This window comes from Myotis yumanensis, unplaced genomic scaffold, assembly GCF_028538775.1.
Source record: "Myotis yumanensis isolate MYYU_CA2020_CCGP unplaced genomic scaffold, mMyoYum1.0.hap1 SCAF_12, whole genome shotgun sequence".
NCBI classification, from domain to species: domain Eukaryota; kingdom Metazoa; phylum Chordata; class Mammalia; order Chiroptera; family Vespertilionidae; genus Myotis; species Myotis yumanensis.
In genome coordinates, this window is record NW_027223763.1 from 33,146,998 (window position 1) to 33,172,372 (window position 25,375).

Below are 25,375 nucleotides of genomic sequence, written 5' to 3' on the forward strand. Positions count from 1 at the left end.
AGGCCAGCAGGGGAGGGCACTTGGGGGAATCAGGCCGGCAGGGTGGAGCAGTTAGGCAGTTAGGGCGATCAGGCCAGCATGGGAAGGCAGTTAGGGGGATCAGGCTGGCAAGGGAGAGCAGTTAGGACCATCAGGCCAGCAGGGGAGCAGTTAGGGGCATCAGGCAGGCACGCAGGTGAGCAGTTAGGAGCCAGTGGTTCCAGATTGCGAGAGGGATCCCAGATTGGAGAGTGTGCGGTCCGGGCTGGGGACCCCTCCCCTCCCCGCCCCCTGTGCACGAATTTTGTGCATCAGGCCTCTAGTACTCATTAATAAAAAGCAAAGAGATTAATTTTGTTTTGTTTGGGTGTGGGCACCAGGAAGCCTCATCATCCTTTATGTATAGCTAGTGAAAATTATGGTGGTTTCCAAATTGTAAAAATAAAAATGTAAAAAACAATTGTGAATTTATAAAAAAAAAATATATCTAGGCAAAATGCCTATCCTTGCCATTGAATGAAAAGTTTTAAGTTTATTTGAAGTTCATGAGAGATGTAATTTTTCATTTTGAAATATTCCATATGATCCTAGGTCTTACAGAAGAAGCAACAAAATAGTAAGAAGTTGGCATCACTTTCAATCCAAAATGAGAAACGTGCTAATGAATTAGAGCAGAGTATAGATCACATGAAATATCAAAAGGTACAGCTGCAAAAGAGACTTCGAGAAGAAAATGAAAAAAGGAAGCAACTGGATACAGAAATTCAGCGGGATCAACAAAAAATCAAAGTAATATTGTCATACTTTCCTGCTAAATATGAAATGGCTCAGAGCTGAGGAAGCCAAGGTCTTGATTTTACTTGTGAGGTATCTCATCTTGGCCTCTCCTTGGCTGCTGTCCTCATTCTCTTTAAAGCTTTGTTCATCTACATAGTAAAGCCTATTTATTGAATTCTGAGTACTGTCTTGAAGGCTTTGACTTCACAAAAGAAAGTTCAGTGATACAGTTTCTTAACTGTAGTTGCGACTGTCAAAAACATAAAAAGCCAACTTTCTAAATAACATCTGACATTTGAATAGGATTTCCCATTTTCAAAGTGCTTTGAAATGCATTGTGCATGTGGTGGCATGGGAAAAAGTACAAGGTAAAATGGTACCATTCCACTCATAGTAGCAGAAGAGTGATCAAACCTGTACTACGTCCAGCAGTTCTATAGAGTCGATTGGGATGGGGAGGAACTAGTGGTGTAGTGTCAGCCTGGGCTCTGGAGCCAGGCTAGCATAGGTTTAAATCCCAGCTCTCTCAGTTCCTAGCTGGATCATTTATTGAGAAAATCACTTACCCTCTCTGAGTCTGTTTATTCATATCGATAATAGCCTTAATCATACTTGCCTCACAGGACTCTTTCAAAGAAAGAGGAGGATGATCACCATCATAATAACATAACAAACACTTATCTAGCACTACATAGTAGTCTCTTCTCTTGAAATGTTAAGCCAAACCCAAAGCTTATAACATAATTGGAGATTTCCTAGATATTTAATTTTGGAATATAATCCATTCTCAGACCTTAAAAAAATAATAGAATTTAGTGATGGAAGTGAACTTAAAAAGCATTTAAGCCAAGCTACTGACTTTTTTTTATTGAGATATACTTCACATACCATACAATTCACCCATTTAAAGTAGACAGTTTAAAAGGACTTGGTATATTACAATTAATTTTATAAGTTGTGGTAAAAGATATATCATTTTAAACATGTTTAATTGTACAGTTCAGTGGCATTAATTATATTCACAATGTTGTGCAACCATCACCATCTATTTCCAAAACTTTTAGCATATTTTCAAGGTTTATCCACATCGTAGCATATATCAGAACCTCATTCCTTTTTAAGGCTGAGTAATATTCCATTGTATGCATATACCACATTTTATTTTTCCATTCATTTGTTGTTAGACGTTGGGTTGTTTTCACCTTTGGCTATTGTGAGTAATGCTGCGATAAACACTGGCATATAAGTAATTAAGTCCCTGCTTTCAATTTCTTTGGAAGTGAAATACCTAAGAGTAGAATTGCAGTGTCATATGTTAATTCCATATTTACATTTTTTGAGGAAGCACTAACTGTTTTCAATAGAGGCAGCATTAGTTTACATTCTTGCCAGAATGTACAAAGGTTCTAATTTCTCCACATCTTCGCTAACACTTGTTGTTTTCTGTGTGTGTGTTTGTTGTAGACATCCAAGTATGTGTGAAGTGATATTTCATTGTGGTTTTTATTTGCACTTCCCAAATGACTAATGATGTTTAGCATTTTTTCATGTGCTTATTGGCCATTTGTATATCTTCTTTGGAGAAATGTCTATTCAGGTTCTTTGTCTACTTTTTTTGGTTCCTATTCCAACCAGTTTTTATTTTAATTTTTAATTGAATTTATTGGGGTGACATTGGTTAATAAAATTAGGGTGAAAAGGGTGAAGGGATTAAGCAGAAAAACCCCAAAAAACAAAAAACAAAACAACAGCTCCTCAGACACAGACAACAGCATGGTGATTACAAGAAGGGAAGGGGGTAAAGGGAGGTAGGAAAAGGTAAAGAGGAAATAAATGGTGATGGAAGGAGACTTTGTCTACTTTTTAATTGGATTGTTTATCTTTTGTTGTTGAGTTGTAGGAGTTCTTTATATAGTCTAGACATTAAACTCTATCAGATATATGACTTCCAATATTTATCCCATTCCGTAGGTTGTCTTTAAACTTTCTTGGTAATACTCATTAATGCAGCAACGTTTTTAATTTTTATGAAATCCAATTTATTTTTTCTTTTGTAACTTGTACTTTTGGTGTCATATCTAACAATCCATTGCCAAATCTAAGATTGTGAAGACTTACCCCTGTGGGTTTTTAAAATAATTTTATGGCTTTAGCTCTTATAGTTAATAGGTCGTTGATCTATATTTAGTTAATTTTTGTATATGGTGTGAAATAGAAGTCCAACTTTACTCTTTTGCATGTGGAAATCCAGTTGTCCTAGAACCATCTGTGGAAGAAACTGTTCTTGCCCCATTGAATGGACTTTATACCCTGGTCAAAAATCAATTGGCTATAAATTTATGGATTTACTTCTAAACTCTCAATTCTGTTGTTTGTATATATCTGTCCTTATGCCAGATCACTGTGGCTTTGCAGTATTTTGAAATTGGGTAGTAAGTTATTTTCTTTATTCTTTCTTTTCAACATTGTTTTTGCTATTTGAGGCCTCTTGCAATTCAGTATGAATTTAAGGATCAACTTTTCCATTTCTGCAAAAAAGCCATTGGAATTTTGATATGGATTGCTTTGAATCTGTAGATCTCTTAGTGTAGTATTAATATGACAATATAATGTCTTCCTATCCATGAGCATTTATTTAGGTCTTTAATTTCTTTCGGCAAGGTTTTATAATTTTCAGTGTAGTAGTTTTTTATTTCCCTGGTTAAATTTATTCCCAGATATTTATTCTTTTTGATGATATTATAAATGGAATTTTCTTAATTTATTTGAGTTACTCATTCTTAATCATAATGGTAATTATTATTATGGCAGTAGTTAACATTTATTGAGTATCCTCAGTTAATCTATGCTAAGCACTTATGTGCTTTAACATATTTAATTCTTCTATATTTCCAACTTTTCCTTTTCTTCTAGAATCCTTCTTTAAATACCTTAGATTTTATTCATCCTAAAATTATCCTTCTGTCTTATACTACTCTCTTTTTCTTTATAACCAAACTTGTTGGAAAAGTTTACTGTATCTGTTTCTGTTTTCTCTGCTTCCATTCATTCTCTTATCCTCTCTAGTCTGGCTTTTGGCTCCCAGCTCTAACATTCAGTTCAAAACTCTCAGTTTACTAGTGCTCTTTGTCTCTAAAGTCCTTGTCTTAACCAGTTAACTGCCACACATCCAACGATGCCTTTATCTTGCTTGAATCTATAGACACTTACGTACAAAGGGTAACACCACCTCACTTGCATCTAGCACAGTTCACTACTCCCTCCATCTTGAAATATTTCCCTCTTTGCCTTGGTGAAATTATTCTCTCCTTGTTTTTTCTCTTTTTGATTGATTGCTTATTGTCTGTCTTGACTAGCTCATCCTACACTATCAGACCTTTACATATGGGAATTCTTCAAGGCTCTAGCATGTGCCCTCATCTTCTATATTCTATCCTGGGTGACCTAATTTTTTCCATGGCTGCAGTTAAACTGTGACAACTCCCAGATTTAATCCGTGATCCCAGATTTGCTCTTTGAGCCCTAGATTCATATCTGACAATTGATAGTTTCATTAGGTTATCCTATAGATAAATTTATGATCTTCCTTAATAATCTTTTTTTAAAAAATATATTTTATTGATTTTTTACAGAGAGAAAGGGAGAGGGATAGAGAGTTAGAAACATCGATGAGATGCCCTAGTCGCTTGGCTCAGTGGATAGAGCATCAGCCTGCGGACTGGGGGGTCCCGGGTTCGATTCTGGCCAAGGGCACATACCTGGGTTGCGGGCTCAATCCCCAGTGGGGGGTGTGCAGGAGGCAGCCGATCAATGATTCTCTCTCATCATTGATGTTTCTATCTCTCTCTCCTTCTCCCTTCCTCTCTAAAATCAATAAAGAAATATATTTAAAAAAAAGAAACATCGATGAGAGAGAAGCATCGATCAGCTGCCTCCTACACATCCCCTACTGGGGGTGTACCCGCAACCCAGGTACATGCCCTTGACCGGAATCGAACCTGGGATCCTTGAGTCCGCAGGCCGAAGCTCTATCCAATGAGCCAAACCAGCCAGGCCTTAATAATCTTCTTACTGTCCCCACTCCCTGCTTCCTTCATGGAGGAGAAAATAGTTTTCTCTAATGTGCTTTACATGATATCTCAATCTGTTTAGTTGGGTAAGCTAGAAATTTGATAGTCATCCTTGATTCTGTTCTCTTCTTTATCACCCATATCCAATGAATCACTAAGTCCTGTAGATTATATCTTTTAAATATCTTGAATCTGTTCAGTTCTCATTTCTACTCTCAGTAACCTAGTCTCTTTGTTACAGTCCTTCCTCCAATGTAAGGATCAGGCCTGCTTGTCAGTCTTACGGTCTTTCCGTCTCAGCTTCTCAATCCCTCATAGGCCATGGCTAAACCAACAAGACACAAAACTCTCAAAATCTATGCTTAGGTAAAAGAAAAAACTATTGGTCAGAGTGCATAGAATGCTGAAGTGTAATTCTATCTGTAACTTAAGCTTTTTATGTTGTTGTGTAGGACAATTTTGTTCCTTTAGCCATATTTTGCATTTTAGGGAAATGACCCACTTTAAGGGGGAGAATAAGTATTCCAGAAAAAGGAACAGTGTGCCCCAAGGAAATATTGAAGTTTGTACTACTTCATGCACAAACAGAAAACCTGCTCACAGTCCTAAAGCCCATCTTGCCCTCTGTTTGGAGCTAACACTCCTCTTTGTCCATTTTCCACTCAACTAAGCCACTTCCAGAGAATACTATGACTTCTGCAGCAGTTCTAAACTGAAGTCCATGGATGAGCTATAAAGAAAAGATATGGGAACTCCTGGAATTGTGGGCCCATAGTATGATCTTGGGCTTTTTACTCCTTTAGGCACCGTTTTCCTCATCTATAAGATGTAGTTTATAACAATCCTTGGCAATAGGATTATTCTGAGGATTAAGGAGTGTACTTAAATAGATATAAAAAGGCTAGCACAGTGCCTGGCAGACAGTTATTTTAATAACAGGGATTACAATATAAAATAAAGGCAGTCATGTCTATTGCGACATGCAGAAGGAATTGGACCTACTACAGTATTCTTTTAAAGTGTATGTGGAAGGACAGAAATAGTAGTTAGCTCCAAGTATAAGGTGCCTTTACTTAAGGATCCTGAAGTTACTGTGACTATGATAGGAGTCAAACTATAACTATGAACTAGATATAAGGAAGCATGAAAAATTGATGGGTATTAAGTATAATTCACTCATAATGCAGAGAACATTTACTTAGTTTATAGCAGACTTGTGTTCTTTATGATACCCCCTGCTCCTGCCCAGTCCATGTCATGATAATTGCCGGAAACATGAGAATTAACCAAATGTCCAGTCTGTTTAAACCTTTTCTTTGAAATTAAACATTTCCTTTAAATAATTCTCAGCTCTCTTGAATACGAGTATTTAGACTCTTAGCCTCTTCCACCCTGTGCTTCTCTCCCTAAGATGGAATCCAATGTATGTGATGGTTGGGTATGTAGCTTTTTTATTGCATCCTATGGAGGAACTAGGCCCCTGAGTTTCATTTGGTCCATGGATGTAACTGACTGGGATCTGCTCTTGTCAACCTTTCCCTGCTGGCCCCTGATGATGAAATTCAGGGCTGGTATGACTCATAGTCTGATCTTGCTTTCAGCTTAGAGCATGGAGGTGCTTTGACTTCATCTCATTTCCTAGTGGCATTATAAATCCCTATTGAGCCTACTAGGTCTTCCACCTAGCCTGCTAATAACCCTGTGGTCTATACTCATCTTCATTTTGCAGGTCAATTCTACATGATAACCGACCCCCATTGGCTCCCAACTCAGGGTCCCTGCCACCTGAGGCTAAGGGGTTCGATTAGTCTCTTTCCTGACTGTACCTTTGCTCTTTCAGCAAGGCTGGGCAATCCCATGTGGGAGTGGAGCCTCTGCACTCTACATCCTCTCTCCCTCCACCCTCAGTGATACCTTTACTTACACCCCCTTTCTGAGCCAAAACTTAAGAGAGGAAAATTGGGACACACATTTTTGTTGTTGTTGTTAATCCTCACTTGAGGGTATTTTTTTCCCCATTGGTTTTAGGGAGGGTGGAAGGGAGGGGGAGAGATAGAAAGAGAGAAACATTGATGTGAGGGAGATACATTGATTGGTTGCCTCCCCCACACACCCAGACCAGGGCTAGGGATCGAGGCTGCAACTGAGGTATGTGCCTTTGACTGGAATCGAACCTGAGACCCATCAGTCTGTGGGCCGACACTCTAACCACTAAGCCAAACCATCTAGGGCAGGAGACACATCTTTCTTACTGTCTCTTTTCTCCTTTCTGCTGTTCCCAGGGCTGGAAAATGGTAGACTTCCTTTTTACTTCCTTTATATCAGTACTTCTGAAATTACCTGTGGAAAAGGTACAATTTTTATTTTATTATTAATATATCACAGCCCAATATATCTATATTTTTAACCCTCACATAAGGATATTTTTCCATTGATTTTTAGAGAGAGTGGAAGAGAGAGGGAAAGACAGAAATATTGATGTGAGATAAACACATCAATTAGTTGCCTCCAGCATACTCCCTGACCAGGGCCAGGGCCTGCAACCTTGGTATGTACCCTGGACCAGAATCAAATCCCGGACCCTTCAGTCCACAGACTGATGCTCTATGCACTGAGCCAAACCAGCTAGGGCTAGCCCAATACTTTTTAAAAACATGAACTATTTTAATAAAGATTAAAATATAAAAGTCCATCTTTTAATTATTAGATTCAACAGATATAAAATTATTCTATCAAATTGCTATAAATTTCTAAACACACTCCATGTCTGTACTTCTCTATCATGGACCATGGAGTTAGTATGTGGACTAGCCCTTTGATTCATGACCTCCTTCCTGATTCCTGCTGAGCTGTAGTGGTGACAGAGGCATCTTCTCTAAACCTGGAGAGCACTGTGAGCAACAGGCCTCTCTGATGTGACCCTTAAGATGTGGATGGAAACTAAAGGAATTTGGAAAATACCCTTCACAGGACCATGATCTGTTTTTGCAAGGCTATTCTCAGGCTGCAAAATCTGATTTTTGAATGCCAGAAATAGACCACTACTTTTTATATTTCTATTGTCATAAATCCTAATATCCCCATGACAGATTGGTGCCTTGAATGGACTAAGGGTAATGAGTTCAGAAAGGCACAAGAGAAAAGCACATTTATAATTTTCAGACTCATCCTTGTTACACGAATTTGTAACACTGGGAAAGAATGAAACACACACACACACACACACACACACACACACACACACACCCCTTAGTTTTGTTAGTAAAGCCTGATTTTTTTGCTATAAGATTTTATTGCTTCAGTGAGGGGCTAATGTTATTTTCTTTTCAAATGGCCCCGACCTCATCTACTCACTTTCTTTTTGCAACTAAGAAAGCAAATCATTATTTTCATAGTAATCATTGGCCACTCTGAAAACCATAAGGTATTTCTGATTTCTGTCTTCTGTAGGAACTAAAGTTAAAAACAGAACTGGAAGAAGGTCTGAAACTGAAAACTGAGGACCTAGATGCATTTAAGATGGAAAGAAGAAAAGGTTTGTTTGGAAGTATAGACCAGCTCCAGGTTTGTCAATTCTATTTAGTGTTTTTTGGTTTTTCTTCTATTTGATGATTGTCTAAATGGAGGTAAAAAATGGTGAACTCTGAGTAAAATCTTCAAACACTAGATTTTGCAACTTAAGGGTAAAATTATTTTCTTATCCAGATATGAATTTATTTCATGTGGAATGTAAACATGAAATCCATGTTCACCAGAATGTATTTATTCCCATGTCAAAACTGACTTATTCCCATGGAAATATGTATTTCTAAAAATCAGAGCTCCTCATTCATTTTATATGCACCATATACAATATATTAAGAAGCTATTGTTTGTTTTAGTGCCTTATTTATTTCTCACCCGAGGATATTTTTTCCATTGACTTTTAGAGAGAGTAAAAAGGAGGGGGAAAGAGAGAGAGAGAAACACCTATGTGAGAGATACACATTGATTGGTTGCCTCCTGCATCCACACCAACTGGGGGCCAGGAATGCTCTATCCACTGAGCAAAATCACCAGGACTAATGCGACATTTAAAAAATGAAATTCATAAACTACTATGAAAGTTCAAAGAAACAAAATTTTAATTTTATGGAAATCAAAATGGCAGTTCTAAAAATCTTACAGAAAATTACTGTACTTGTAGAGGGGCAATCAAGTGGGGGTAAGGACACATGTGTAATACCTTAATCAATAAAGAAAAAATAAAATCTCACTCTCAAAACAAAAAACAATTGTAATTACACTCAAATGAATATACATCATCTTGATTCTGAAAAAATTTATTTGTTCTTTGTTCCTGAATTTTACACTTTAATAGTAAAATTTCATGAATATACAGCAGGCCCTGGAATAACATCATATTATTCAACATTGTTCATTGTAATGTTGGTAAGATGCCTTGGGAAGTTAACATTTGTTTATATAAATTAGCCTATAGTAAAATTGGTTCCATTATACATAGTTTTGCTGAAAATTGCAGAATCTACCAATGATGTTAAGTGAGGACTTACTGTATTCCCAGTTATTTATTTTACTAGTATGTTTTAGAAATTGGTTAAAGAGCATTTCTGGGTGGAAAGGGTGTGAGGGGAGGAGGAGAGGTAGGAATATGCAGAATAGTGAGATCTGCTTTTTCAAAATGTTAAGGATCTAAATTTTAAGCAAGCACAATAATAAAAAGATTACTATGCTTGCACTGACTGTTTTGGGTTAAGAAAAATACACACAAAACTTCATGTTTTTTAATGTTGTAAAACAAACACTTTCCAGAATTTGACTCTAAACAAGGACAAGATTATAAGTTAATCAATATGAGTATCCAGAGAGCTTATTATAGGACAATGACTTCATATAAAGTCCCTGTATAAGAAGAAAGTATTTAAAATTAAAACTGTATGGTAGGAACTTTTGCTATAAAGAGAAAAAACAAATCAAGAAGTTTTCAGAAAACAAAGATACAGTGAATTACTTAAATCATAACCCTTATTATATCAAACGCAGAAAAATCTATTATTATTTCCTTAAAAAACTTATATTATGTTAGCAGACTCCTACCTATTCTTCAAAGCATAGCTAAAATATTACCTACTTTGTAGGACTGGCATTGCCTTTCTTCCGTTTCCAGACAAAGCCAATCCCTCTCCATTTTTGCTTACATGGTACCTAGGAGTTAGCATTTATTATCACCAATAATTTTTTGGTTTCTCTCCTGTTGGAATGGAGCTTTAAAAAGCTCTATTGTTCATCTTTCAAACCCAACTCATAGTCAAGGAATGTTTATAGAATATGTTTAATTGCTAAACTTCATAGGGTCTCATATATGGACTTTCTATGGTATAGCTGGATATAACAAAAATAAAGTATTTCTATATTTCTCTGGATATCCTTTCTGTTTCTTAAAATTGTAGCGCTATTTTAGGCTTCATTGTGGTTTGATGTGATAATGCTATAGGACCATACTCTTTAGGTGTGGATGGAAGACTGACTCATAGCTATAGACCAACTTTGCTGTGGCCACTTTGCTCTTTTTTTCTCATGCATATTTTCTATCTCATTGTCTTAATGTAGATTTCTAGGAACCACTTTTTATCAAGCTTGAAAAGAACTGGAAAATAGTACTATATTGATTTTATATCTATTATTTGTTGTTAATTGGCATTGCTTCATTACTATGAACACATAGTACAAATGAGTGCTTAGTAGAGTTCATCTTGAACAGTCATATTCCCTTCATATTTTTGTTTGTTCTTGCTTCTGGGTATCCTTAATTCAAGAGAGTATTAAGATGCTTGCTTTGGAAATCTTTCTGACTGTATTTTACTGAATAATTATTTGATGTTGACAGGATACAGTGCAGAGTGGGTTTCTATGCTCCATCATCAGTGTCTTCCACTGTGTGTATTCATTTATTCACTTCATCAATTAGTTGATTGAATCAGGCATTCAGTCATTCATTTAACATTTTATTGAAGGCCAGTCCTGGGTCAAGTTTTGGGGATACAAAGGTGAAAAGTACAGTCCCTTATTCAATCAAGAATCTCAAGTTGGGGAACCAGGAGTGTAAGTGCTGTGATGGAGGTATGCACCTCTTTAACAGAGAAAAAGATTCCTAGCTTGTTCTCAGAACGAACTCTTACTATATGTAAAGAAATTGTCACCCCTTTCTTGGTCAGCCTAAAAATTCTCAGACTCAAATATATTTGGAGAGTAAGTTTTAATTCCTTATTAAACAACACAGCAAGATGTTAAGTGGAACACTATTTTGTTATTTCCACATGTTCATTTAAGGTCTTTCAGCCCATCTGAAGTTATATTACCTTATACATTTTATGGCAGAAGGAAAAAAAATAACATTTCTTTGTAATTTTAATGTAGAAATTGGATGAGCAAAAGAAATGGTTAGATGAAGAAGTAGAGAAAGTTCTGAAGCAACGCCAAGAATTAGAGGAGCTGGAAGAAGACCTAAAGAAGCGGGAGGCCATCGTTTCTAAGAAGGAGGCCCTGTTACAGGAGAAGAGGCACCTGGAAAATAAGAAGTTGAGATCTAGTCAGGTATTCTATTTAATAGGCTGTTTCATCTGGTTGTAAGTCATATAAAGTAGGCTTTTTTTCTCTAAGAAGTAAACCATTGTGAAGACAGAAATCAGAAGAAAACTATTCTGATATTCAGTGTATTTTGCTTATTACTGTTTATCTAATGGCCCTCACTAAAATCTATTCAATTTTTAAGGAAAAAGTTCAGTGTTCTGCCAAATATGATTTTTTATTACTATTTATTTGTATTTTTAAAATTGTAAAATATACATAACGTAAAATTTATCATGTTGACCTTTTTTAAATTTACAATTCAGTGGTACTAATTACATTTAAAATGTTGTATAACCATCACTACTGTCTGTTTCTAAAACTTTTTATTACCCCAAATAGAAACTCTGTAACCATTAAGCAATAACTCTCCATTTCCCCTGGTGATCTCTCTTATTAACTTTAGTGGATATTTTCTAAATAAATTGTACTATTTGATGCTGTATACTGAACATTAGTAATCTGGAAAAATAGACTTGAAAATGATCTAGCTATTACTACTATGTAAAGTTAGAGGTTTCAGGGTTTCTATAAAAGAAGATTTGATGTAATGAAGATTTATTTACTTTCCAAATTATAAAGACTTGGGGACCTTTACAAAAGTTTTTTCTAGAGGACTTGGATTTTATGAGCCAGTCAAAGTAGTTTTATGAAGGAGTTTGCCTCAATTTCAAGTTTTGAAAAAATGATTGTGAAGGGAGTAGAGGACCATAAAATACATTTTAAAATAAATCTTTGTATATCTTCAACATTAGCAACAGCAAAAACAGAATCTAAAAATGAAGCTTGAAAAGGACTTGAAAAGGACTTTCTCACCCAAAACTTTGTCTCCAGCAGGCCTGGAGTCCGAGGTCAATCTATATATTGACTTAATGAACCGAGAGGATCAATGACCTGCCTCTTTATTAGATTTGTCCTTCAGTCAAACTCTAGATCAGTAGGATCTGAGTTGACAGTGGCATGTTCTTAACCTCTCCACCTCATTATAACAGGCAGACAGGGATGCTTTGTCCTCTGTTCCCTAAACATTTTGAAATAGCTATCAGCACCAGGCTGATGGGTACAGGGGGAGGGGCATCCCCTCCAACCATCCTAGTTGCTGGTGCTATATCCAGGTAGCATGCTCACACTGGCTGTCAGTGTGAAGTTTTAAAAACTGTCCCTCATAACATAACAAGAGCAAGGGGATTACCAAATTAAAACATCAAATGAGTAAATAGGAGAAAATAACCTGGGAACTCTATGATATGTTCTGTATCACAAAAGAGAAAAAATAAAAAAGGAATAAGGAAAAAAATCTTTTTATGGAAATAAGTGTATGATACAGGGGGGAAAAGAGCAGATATTTTATAATTTCAACAAGATGTAATATTTAGGAGCAAACACATGCTGACATAAATAAAGAGTACAAATAAATGAAACCCATAGTCAATCAAAGCATAATTGATTCTTTGAAGATTATATTAAAACAGAAGGAAAACTTGAGATGGTCACATTACTGGTTCTTTTCTGAATAAAAGGCATAAAAATATTATGCAGTATCTTTTTTCACTATTTAAGGAATACTTATAAGAAACTTGGCTGCGTAGCTCAGTTGTTAAAGAGCATTGCCAAGGTTGCAGATTTGATCCCCAGTCAGGGCACATACAAGAATCAACCAATGGCCATAGCTGGTTTGGCCTGTGGACTTAAAGGTCCCGGGTTTGATTCTGGTCAAGGGCACATGCCCAGTTGTGGGCTTGATCCCCAGTAGGGGATATGCAGGAAGCAGCCGGTCAATGATTCTCTCTCATTATTGATATTTCTATCTCTCCCTCTCCCTTCCTCTCTGAGATCAATAAAAATATATATTTAAAAATTAATAAAGTCAATAAAAAGCTGTAAAAAAATCAATCAATGAATGCATAAATAAGTGGAACAACAAATCGATGTTTCTCTAAAAAAATCAACAAGAAAAAATTTTAAAATATAAGGAAATAGAAGGCATGAAAGTGCTAAATCCTTACCTTCCGTAACTGACAGTCAGTAGACAATATCTAAAATTGGTAATATGCTTTAGAAACATGGACATAAACACTGGAAGAAATAGCTAAAACATTGAAGATGATTGTTTCTGGGGAATGGGACTCAGGTGAGAGGGTGGCTTTTTAAAAAATTATACACCTTATGGTAGTATCTATATATAAAAGGCTAATATGCAAAGTGTTCCCTCGGGAGTTCAACCAGGAGACTGGGAGCTCGCTATGAAGTGTGCTGACCACCAGGGGTAGCGTGGAACATGGAGGGTGACTAGTGGTGGCAGCAGGGTGCTGAGGGAGCGAGAGAAGGAGGAGGCAGGGAGGCGGGGAACCTGATTGGCCCTGATCGCTGGCCAGGCCTAGGGACCCTACCCGTGCATGAATTTTGTACACCAGGCCTCTAGTAAACATATAATTACTTTGATGAAAAAATATTTTAAAAATTAACTTAGTCCATAATTAAGATCTCCATAAATCTGACTGGCCATATTTTTTAACCAGAATGAAATGAATAAAAACAAATTATATGTTTAAATAATAAACCAACCAAATCTCAAACTCTAGGAAATTTTAATGTAATTAATTCTACTATGTAACCAAAGAAGAAAAGCTCAATATAGAAAATAAAAGAAAAATAGTGCCTCTTAAAACCTATGCTGTGTGGTCTAGTGTGGCCAAGCAGTATTTGGTAGTATATTCATTGTTTGATTTTTAATTTAAAAAAAAAGGCATTAAACTTAAGATTTTAGAAAATGAAGTCCTCCTATATCTCCCCCCCTCCCCCCAAAATATCTATGGGAGAAAATAATGTAGAACCTAAAAAAATATTCATTTAGTAATTTTCTCTGTGTTTTTCCTAATTATATGCAATCTGGATTTCTAACTTTTTTTGGTTATTGCTGATTGTATCTTTTTAGGCCTTAAGCACAGATAGTTTAAAAATATCAACTCGCCTGAACCTGTTGGACCAAGAGTTGTCCAAAAAGAATGTGCAGCTCCAGAGTAGCACAGCTGAAGAGAAAATAAAGATTTCAGAACAAGTTCAAGCGCTCCAGAAAGAAAAAGATCAGCTACAGAGACGAAGAAACAGTGTGGAAGAGAAACTTAAAAATGGTAGCGTGTTATCGCCTGAAGTAAGTCAGTATTCTTTGAGACTCGAAGTGCTGTATGATGGACCACTTGGATGATTTCCTCCCTCTGTCACTTAAACATAAAAAAATGATAAATCTGGTGAACTTTGTTTCCTTGAGACTTTGTCAGATGAAATGAGTTTACCTGGCACCACAAGCCATGCTTGACTAGAGACTGCCATGTCCTTATGTAGAGGTCCATGAACGTGGGTGGCTTCTTCCTGGATTGCCAGGGGTTGGGAGACTAACTTTTCTTGAGTCTGGCCCTTCTCACCTAGGTTTCTTATCTGAACTCACAAAACAGACAATGAGTTGAAGGGACTCTTTTTTCTCATTTCTTCCAAAGAAGGCACCTTGGTTCTCTTCTGCATCTTTCTTGAATGATACTAGGTAATTCATTACATACAATGGATGCCCAGGCATTAAGGATTAATTCTTTCTATTACCTTGGTTGAGAAAGGCCCAATGTTCAGGAGCATGTCCCTTCCAGATAGATGCATAAAATTCAAATCCTAATAAAAATACCCTTTAGTTAGAGTTTTCATTTAAGGGACCATATAACTTCTCTCACCTTTATTTATTTTTTTAAATATGAAAAGTTATTTCATACATTGGCTTTCAAATTGCCCCAGACTTTGTCTTTTTTCACAATTTTACCTCAGTCGGCAGTGGTACCTGTACCTTACTTGATCAGACAACGATGCATTTTTGAGCCAGAATTTTCTCTGTGAATATTTATTGGTGATGTCTTGTCATTACCAAAGCTAGAGAAAATTGCTAAGAGAAAGTGAGTGCTGGGAAACATGCACCTTGCTGAATCTTGTAGTGTTTTATATTAGAGAAAGTATGAGAGGAAGTTAAAGGGAGCTGGTTAAGAAGAAAGAGGAAAAAGGATTTCATGATACTAGATTATTGCTCATTGAGTTGATGAAAAGTGTTGAAAACTAAGTCTATTGAGGGCTATGTGATATTATAAGCCTCTACTGCTGTTTTATCACTCAATGTAGGTAGCTGTGCAGAGGATCACAGATTCTGGCTGTCCTCACAAGACTGTTTAAATTGGAGTCCAAGTTTATAAATTTGAAGGTATGAGAGCCTCAAATACAGAAAAAAATAAGTATTTAAGGAATTCTTGCCTGCCCAAGACTGTTACTGGGCCCAATGAAGAGACAAAAAAAGCATTATGCTTCTCTTGAGAGATTCATACTCTATCTGAAGAAAAGAGAAGGATAAGAAAACTCTAAACCCTGAAGAACATAAATAAGCCATACTTATTACATTATTTATACAAAGCAATGCAGTGATCATGTGAGGGAAGATTATTAGGACAGTCTTGGTGGATTGGAAACGAGCTGGATTATGAAAAACATAATGTACTACACTGGTCAATATAGAAAAGGCCATTTTATAGATAGAACACTGTTACATAAGGCATAGAGATCGGAATGAGCAAATTATGTTTGCAGTAAGGTAAAATGGTCCATTATTGCCATCAAGAAAGTTTCTTCTTCACGTGGAATTCTGTAACTAAAGACATGTCAAGTTTGGTGGTGAAAATAGAGGAGTGTGCACGCTACCAATGTAGCAGCCACTCTGGGTTGGTGTGAGGGAGTGATGAGCCTTCAGCATTCAGTGGGGTTCCATTTAGTTGTGTGAGCTTCTCTACACCCTTCTTCCACACGGTTCTTTTCCCCTCCTCCTTCCTACATATACACACATTTATACATTTCTTACCTAGAAAGGCTCAACTTGGTAGCTCAGCAAAGGAGGATGCTGCTGCTATATACAGCTCTTGTGTTCCCATTAAAAGTTATAAGCTGAGCCCAGCCCTAGCTGGTTTGCTCAGTCGATAGAGCGCCAGCCTGCGGACCAAAGGTTCCAGGGTTTGATTCCTGTCAAGGGCACGTACCTCAGTTGCAGGCTCCTGCAGGAGGCAACCAATGGATGTGTGTCTCTCACATATTTCTTTCTGTCTTTCCCTCTCTCTAAAAATCAATGGAAAAATATCTTTGGATGAGGATTAAAAAAACAACAACCTATATTTAAATAAATGAATGAATGAATGAATGAGCTGAGCCCAGCTGGTGTGGCTCAGTAGTTGAGTGGTGACCCATGAATCAGAAGGTCCTGGTTCGATTCCTGGTCAGGGCACATGCCTGGGTTGTGGGCTCAATCCCCAGTAGGGGGTGTGAAGGAGGCAGCTAGCTGATAAATGGTTCTCTCTCATCATTGATGTTTGATTCTCTCTCTCCCTCTCCCTCTCCCTGTCTCTCTCTGAAATCAATAAAAACATTCAAAAAATAACTACATAACACTACTGATTACCTATTTTTTAAAAAGTTATAAGCTGATTGTAATAGACACATTGGAACATTCCAAGCTCTGCTTCAAAGCCGAGCTGGAGCACAGATACTTTCTCCAGTCAAACCTTTCCTCAGTGTCACAAGACCCCACGACGCAGCCACAAGCACAGCCACAGGCAGAATCTCAGGCTGGGTCTGCCCGGAAGAGGTTAATTGGGAATGACCACAGGTTCTATTCAAGTTCCTTGCAGCAGAGCTAAGCAAGCTCCTGGCCCAGTGACCACATGGTTCTTTTTAGTTGGCTCTGAAATGGGCTCTGCTCTCCCCACGGTTTTCAATCCGAGATTAATATTAACAAAAAGACCCACCAATAGCAGATGGTGGGGAACATGAAATGCTGATGTGACACAAGACAATAAAATCTAGGTGGAATGGTTTGCTGTTTTGATGTCTTTAAACTTGCTTGGAATTATTTTCTCTTTCCACAATAAATCAAAATATTTTTCTAATTTGGGAAAGTGATAGGTTTTAGATTACTATACACTTTAATATAAGCAAATCACTTCCTTTGGTAAAATTCAGAAACTAAGATTTTAAAAAATTAACTATTTTTTTTAATAATGCAGAGTAGTTGCCTAGTAATTGAGGTAAGCTTCCAATTTTATGTTTTAGGATTAGAACATAAATATGTTCTAATGTGCTTGCTCAAAACTTTTAGTTTTGTTTTCTTTTTGTATTGATTGGTATGTGTGATCCAAAAGGTATAGAGGCCATTGCTTTAGATTTCTATTACTCTCAGATCACTGACCTCTGGACCAGCAGCAGCAGGGTCACCAGAAAGCCTGTTAGAAATGCAGAGCCTTAGGCCCCACCCAGACCTGCTCCTTGGTACACAGTTGTTTTAAAAAGTGCTCTTATGATAAAGGATAGTCAATTCTTGGTAATCGATGGTATCAGTTGTGGGAAATTTTCATCCTGGGACAGTTCCCCATTGCCACTCATCTTGTCAATCTATACCTATTGCTGGGTTAGTGGGACCCACAAATATTTAGACGCTGCCCATTGGAGCAGGCTGGTGTCAGGGTTCCATAGTTGATGTACTGTCGTATAGTATCTTGGTGCTTCCTTAACTTGGATCCAAAACTGTAGGAATTAAATTTGCACCTAATTGTTCCCAGCCATATATAAAGGCCAACTATTTCCACATTTGTTTTTGGTAAAATTATAATCACACTATGCATTCATGAGTCAAATATGTTCTTTGGATAACTTACTTTTATTTTCTGGTTCCTGATTCATTCAACCTAATACCTTTCAGGATTTAAGTTTATTTTTTTTTTCTAATGGAGTGATTGTCAAATCATCAAGTTCTTCATGGTTAGTGATTGCACAGAGAAATAAAATGGCTGCAGAACACTTTGTTCAAAATGGCTCTTTCAGGATATTTGATAAACTAGCTTTTAAAAATAAGTATTATTTGACCTTTCACTGGAATAGGTTGTTACATACTATTTCCCTGAATTTCAGAAAAGGAGCTCTGGAAATCACTCTGTGTTTTAGGTAGATTAGAAGTACTGACATTATTTTCCTGGAAATGCTGGGGAGAGGAGTGGAAAGAAATACTTGGGTCACATAACCACGACTTAATGAAAAAAATATTTTTTATCTTCTTCCTTCATCAACTCATTCAATAGACAGTGAGTTTAAACTGTGTGACATATACTGTGCTAGGCAACCAGGGCAAGATACTCTGCATTCAGGAACTTAGAGTAGAGGTAACCTCCACCACATGTACAAGTATACATATATATACTGAGTGGCCAGATGATTATGACGAGTGCCGCAGTATTGAAGGCAAAAGGTAGCCCAATGAAGGTACTGATGGGGTGGTCATAATAATCTGGCCACTCACTGTATATCAAGGTCTTGGCAAGTCTGAAATAATTTCTTACCAAGATTTGGATCCCTCCCCCCACATAACGTGTTATTTGGATAGTTCAGAGAACCACTAGATTTTCTACAAAGGAAATCTTCTCTGGCATATGAAAAAAATGTTATGCTGCCATATTTGCCCTCCAATGATGTCTCTTAAGAAATGTTTCATGTCCTTATATCCTCACTACGTTTTTTAATGCCATATTGTTTTTTCCCTTAGAGAGACAACTCTGGTTACAAGTTCTTAATTTATTCTGAATCTTATTTATTTTTTCCCTCCTAGCAATTTATTGTTTTAATAGATGTTTGAAGAAACATCAATGGGTCTCCAGATCTCCCGGACACATTATACTTTAGGAGCTGGGGGGGAGATGTATTACAAAATAGCCAATCCTGTAGGCTGAGGCTTGGTGTTCAGCATTTGCTGTATGACCTTGGGATGTTCCATAACTCACCTAAGCTTCTGCCTCTTCCATTTTACTAATAGATTTATTGCAGGGATTCAATGATTATATGTTATATATGTGTATACCAACATAAGCACTGTGTAGCATAGCACGCACTCAATAAACATTCTTTCCTTAAAGTTTAGAAGAAGGAAAGAAGTATGGGTAATGCCCATTAGATTCAAATACAGCAGGTCCTTGAGTAATGTCATTTCATTCGAAGTCAGGTCATTATAATGTTGATGGGAGGGGGGAGGCATCAATTCCAGGCTGGGGTCACTATCTATTTGGAATTTAGTCTGTGAAGGTTTTCTCTTTGGACTCCGGTTTCCCCCTACATCCCAAAAGCTGTGCACATTAGATGAATACATGTGTCTAAATTGTCCCAGTTTGAGTGAATGTGGGTGTGAGTGTGCCCTGCAATGGAAGAGTGAGTGTCCTGTCTAGGGAGGGTTCCCACCTTGCACCCTGAGTGTAGACACAGGCTTGGGCCACCCATAACCCTCAACTGAATTAGTGGGTTGGAAAATCATTATCTTACTTGTTTTTATTAATCTTCCTTAAATGTATGTATAGCTCACATTTATTTCAATGTTTAATATTAGAAGTGTTTTGGGTCTTTATTTAGGGGTTTGGTGATGTTTTTGTGGCCAGATATATGCCATAGGGACTTCACTCTTGTTTATATCAATTAGCATATGGTAAAATTGGTTTTGTTATACATTGTTTTGCTTAAAGTCGCAGTTTCCAAGAACCTATCGACAACATTAAGTGAGGACTTAACATAGCATAGTAAGATCTTGGTATGTGACAAAGTCCAAGTTATACTATTTCATTTAAAATTAATGATTTCTGCCCTAACTGGTTTGGCTCAGTAGATAGAGCGTTGGCCTGCAGACTGAGGGGTCCCAGGTTCGATTCCAGTCAAGGGCCCATACCAGGGTTGTGGGCTCGATCCCCAGTAGGGGGAGTGCAGGAGGCAGCTGATCCATGATTCTCTCTCATCACTGATGTTTCTATCTCTCTCTATCCTTCTCCCTTCCTCTCTGAAATCAATAAAAATATATTTTTAAAAAATAATAAAATAATTTCTGTTGTGTTATTTGTAGGAAGAACATGCTCTTTTCCAACTTGAAGAAGGGATTGAAGCTTTGGAAGCTGCAATTGAGTACAAGAATGAAAGTATCCAAAGTCGCCAGAACTCGCTCAGAGTTTCTTTTCAAAACCTCTATTATAGTGAAGCAAACGTCTTGGAAAAACTAATTGCCCTGAATCCTACTGAGATTAGAGCTATCCTTTTCAGATATTTCAATAAGGTTAGTTTTTGAGAGAGAGAGGATTTTCTTCTAAAGAGGAGTCAAGATGCTTACATATCTCACATATTTAGAATTTTTAAGGAAATTAAAAGACATATAAAAATGGTGTAACTCCAGATTTAAGCATGATTTCTCTTTACAGTACTGCATGCTGTCATCTGAAAGCTTTGTGATTATCCAAGTATGTACGCCTAACTTGGTGTGGTTCTTAAATTTGAAGGGTCTTCTGAAATAAGAGCTTTTTGAAGTAGTTTTTAAAATCAAAGAATTTACATTCCTCAGTCACTGCTTCTTGATGTTTTCTAGATTTGGATGTTGCTAATCAGCACTCATGAAAAATCAAGGTCCTCCAAGTTTGGGTTACCTTTCTTTCATTGCTGTAGGAGAGGGGTACACTTATTTTTTTCATCATAACCTCTGAATTGATATGGAGCTGAAGTGGTACATCACTAACCTGAATATGCTTAATATGAATAAAAACACTTTATACTAGAGGCCCGGTGCACAAATTCGTGCACCAGTGGGGTCCCTCAGGCTGCCTGTGGGATCAGACTGAAACCGGCTCTCTGACATCCTCCGATGGGTCCTGGATTGCGAGAGGGTGTAGGCCAGGCCAAGGGACCCCACCATTGCATGATCAGGGCTGGGGAGGGACGCAGGAGGTTGGCCAGCCTGGGAGGGACCACAGGAGGGCTCCAGGGCGTGTCTGGCCCGTCTCACTCAGTCCTGATTGGCTGGACCCCAGCAGCAAGTTAACTTACCAGTCAGAGCGTCTGCCCCCTGGTGGTCAGTGCACATCATAGCGACTGGTCAATTGTCTGCGCCCTGGTGGTCAGTGCATATCATAGCTAGTGGTTGAGTGGCCTTAGCATATTATTAGCATATTACACTTTGGTTGAACAGATGACCAGACACTTAGCATATGTTAGGCTTTTATTATATAGGATTTTATATGTATTTGACAATTTACTGATCCAGAAATGCTTTGTACCATGGAGAACTATATCCATCTTTTTTCTAATGTGTTCTTTAAAAATATATATTATGAAGTGTTAAACAAGTAGATAACTTTTTTCTCTGAAAAGTATATGCAATTTAAGGGAATATCAGACAACTAATGAGCAATAAAACACTGAAGTTTAAAATAAAGTTCTAATTCTGTTACACAAGTTTAAAAAGATGAGAAATGAATAGAATTGTTGTGCACAGCCCTCCTCTTGGATAATTATTGTCAGTAGTAAGCTGCTGTTATTGGTGAGAGTGCATTCTATCGCTGGGTGTGTGGAGGGCAGAAAAATGGTGGGGTACTCCGAAGGTTTTGATATAGATAACTCTTTTGTGGTAATCTTAGAGTAAGTGTTCTTAACCCAAAGCGTCCAGGCTAAGGTCAGTGGATTTCTGATCCTGAGAACCATTGGGAAAAGTATTTTTCTTAAAAGGTCATTATACTACTAACAAGCTCTGTGACACAGACATTTTTACTTCATATCAATGCAGAGAAGAACTCAATGGACTAAATGGACAATCTAAAACCAAACTCGGTATTTAGAGTTTTAAAAATTTTGTCACTTATTTATAACATCCATTATGGATTTCACATGGGGAATTATCTGGCTATTATAAGAGTCTTTAGCTTCTTAATATCTTCTTAGACTAGAGAAATCGAATTATAGGATTATAAATGTAAACTATAATAATAAAAGCGTAATATGCTAATTAGACTGGAAAGCTGTTGGCGGGTGGAGGCAGAGGTGGCTGACAAGGGCCGTGGTGGGGGCGGGGGCTGAGCCTCTTGCACAAATTTCGTGCATCAGGCCTCTAGTAGGATTATAAATGTCTAAGAAATGTTGGAGGAGCAGTTAGTAGAGCAACATTATACTGAAATAAAGTTACTACCAATTCAGAATCCCAACAAGTTCAAAAGGCTGTTAGGTTATTTTGTGGGTCTGTTACAAAGCATTTGCCTAGTTATACCACGGTGATTAAGGAAGTTCATCTTACATTACCTAACAGAAATAGATTTATCTGTTGTACCTAAGACAGACTGAAAAGGTCAAAAAATGTATTTTCTAGGTGGTTAATTTGCGAGAAACTGAGCGAAAACTACAGTTACAGAATAAAGAAATTAAAATGAAGATCCTGGAACGGGATAATATGGTTCGTGAATTGGAATCTGCACTGGAACATCTGAAATTGCAGTGTGATCGGAGACTGACCTTCCAACAAAAGGAACATGAGCAAAAAATGCAATTGCTGTTACATCATTTCCAAGGTACCTGCCTGCCCTCTTGTCAGTTCTGTATAGGTGATATGTAGGAGGGGGATTTGGGAAGGAAGATGGAACAGCATTTGATCACTTAAAAGTCCAGCATCTATAAAGTTACTACTTTTCATGTTTTTCTGCCTTCCATGTTTTGGTTAGCACATGTTGGGATCACTGCCTTTGATGTAGAGCTATTCATGCTTGAAATGCCACCCCATGTGCTTATCCCCACTGTCACACACAAGAACTGCTGCAATCCTGTTATTATTTTGTTGGTCTGGTTTTTACGTAGAGTTGTGGAATTACTTCTGGCTTTGTGGTGTACAGTTGAAAAGTTTTTATCTCCTAAGGATATAGTAATTGATTTTTAAATTACTTTCCCTTCATAAAATTAAAATGATAGGCTCTGTCAGATTTCTAGTTATATTTCTTGTTATAATTTTCAGCTGATTATAACTTTTATGCATTAAGGTTATATCTTAGGTCAAAATTAGTCTGCCATAGATGGACACATACTGTTACCAGTGCACAATAGTTCAACCATCAACTCTGATGTGGAAAGAGCTGTCATAGCAGTAAGTCCTCACATTACCTGGGCATATGGCTGGTACACAAGCAGTTGCTATGATAACAAAATCACTGCCCGGGGATACTGGTAATGCTTCAGTCCAGGCTGCTTAGCTGCTTAGTCTTGATTCTTATGCATCTATAGCTGGAAATGCATTTAAAGGGATCTGGAAGAAGCAAACCAAGGAAGCAGAAAATTGGAAAATATGTGAATTTGAGTGCTTAGGCAATTTGCCTCTAAGTTAATTCTATAACCAGTTAATTGACATCCAGTTGCCTGATGACAGGATCCCTCACATCATAATCATTCAGATGTGCTCTGCTTACCTTAAGACTCTAAAAGTGGTATTTTAATATAAATTTTAATGTACAGGGTGGGGCAAAAGTAGGTTTACAGTATGGAAAATAACATTATTAATAAATAAATAATAATCTATTTATATAAAAGCCTAAGCAACCATTATGACTGAATGACCAGAACGACCAGTCAACCAGTCGCTATGGCAGGCACTGAACACCAGGGGCTGATGCTCAGGAGCTGTCCCTGGTGGTCAGTGCACTCCCAGAGCCAACCTTCCGCAGCTGGCCAACCTCCCGCAGTCCCTCCCCCCCGCTGGAAAACCTCCCACGGCCCCTTCCCCTGGCCGGTCCCTCCCCGCAGCTGGCCGGCCCTGATCTTCCCGCACCGATCGGCCTGGCCCCGATCAGGACTGACTGCCAGCCGGGCCTAGGGACCCCACCCATGCATGAATTTGTGCACCGGGCCTCTAGTCCTTCCTATCTACACTGATAAAAGAGAAACATGGTAATTAGCGTACGACCACTACCCTTTTCATTGGCTAATCAGTGAGTATATGCAAATTAACTGTCAGCCAAGATGGCGGCCGGCAGCCAGGCAGCTTGAAGCGAACATGAGGCTTGCTTGCTGCAGTGACTGCAGACTCCAACGTTCCCCGCCTGCACTGCCGGCCTCTGAGCTGGCAGTTTGAAACTTTGTAACAAATATAGAAGCTAAACAAAACCCCAGAAATCAGCTTTCAGCCTGCCGGGATCTCAGAGCTGGAGTTATACATTGTTTCAATTATAGAACGCAAACAAACCAGCAGAAGCCTCAGAGCTAAAGCCAGAGCTAAAGCTGGCCCAGAGTAAAATAAAGAGAAAAAAAAGGAGCGGTTGGGAGCTTCAGTCAACAACCGCCAGCCTGAAAGCAGCCCTCAGTCCCTCACCCAGACTGGCCAGGCACCCCAGTGGGGACTCCCACCCTGAAGGGTGTGTGACCAGCTGCAAACAGCCATCATCCCCTCATCCAGGCTGGCCAGGCATCCCAGTGGGGACCCCCACCCTGATCCAGGACACCCTTGAGGGCAAACCAGCCGGCCCCCAGGCCTCTATCCTATATAGTAAAAGGGTAATATGCCTCCCAGCACCGGGAACAGCGGAGCTGCGAGGCCTCCTGGCACCGGATCAGCCCTGCGGCTCTGTGTGTGACAGGGTGCGGCGTCCCAACCCCCTGATCAGCCCTGCTCTGTGTGTGACAGGGTGCGGCGCCCCAACTCCCCCCCCCCCCCCCCCCCACAGGCCCTGCTCTGTGTGTGACAGGGTAGAGCCATAACCTCTCCATCGGCCCTGCCCTGAGTGTGACAGTGGCGGCGCCCCAACCCCCTGATCGGCCCTGCTCTGTGAGTGACAGGGGGGAGCTCCCCAACCCCCTGATGGGCCCTGCTCTGTGCATGACAGGGGGCAGCGCCCAACCCCCTGATTGGCCCTGCTCTGTGCGTGACAGGGTATGGAGCCCCAACCCCCCTGATGGGCCCTGCTCTGTGCGTGACAGGGGGCAGCGCCCCAACCCCCTGATTGGCCCTGCTCTGTGCGTGACAGGGGGTGGCGCCACAACCTCCCCATCGACCCTGCCTTGAGTGTGACAGGGGGCGGTGCCCCAACCCC

At 38.6% G+C, this 25,375-nt stretch overlaps 1 protein-coding gene across 1 annotated transcript in view; it reads left to right on the forward strand.

Annotated features, from left to right (window-relative positions):
* KIF27 (kinesin family member 27) overlaps nt 1–25,375 on the forward strand; it is a 74,203-nt gene that overhangs the window by 43,604 nt on the left and 5,224 nt on the right. The window contains exons 10-15 of the mRNA XM_070431435.1: nt 571–768; nt 8,277–8,390; nt 11,244–11,420; nt 14,389–14,604; nt 20,395–20,601; nt 22,675–22,873. Of these exons, the coding sequence (XP_070287536.1) occupies nt 571–768; nt 8,277–8,390; nt 11,244–11,420; nt 14,389–14,604; nt 20,395–20,601; nt 22,675–22,873 (1,111 nt within the window). The remainder of the gene's footprint in view (nt 1–570; nt 769–8,276; nt 8,391–11,243; nt 11,421–14,388; nt 14,605–20,394; nt 20,602–22,674; nt 22,874–25,375) is intronic.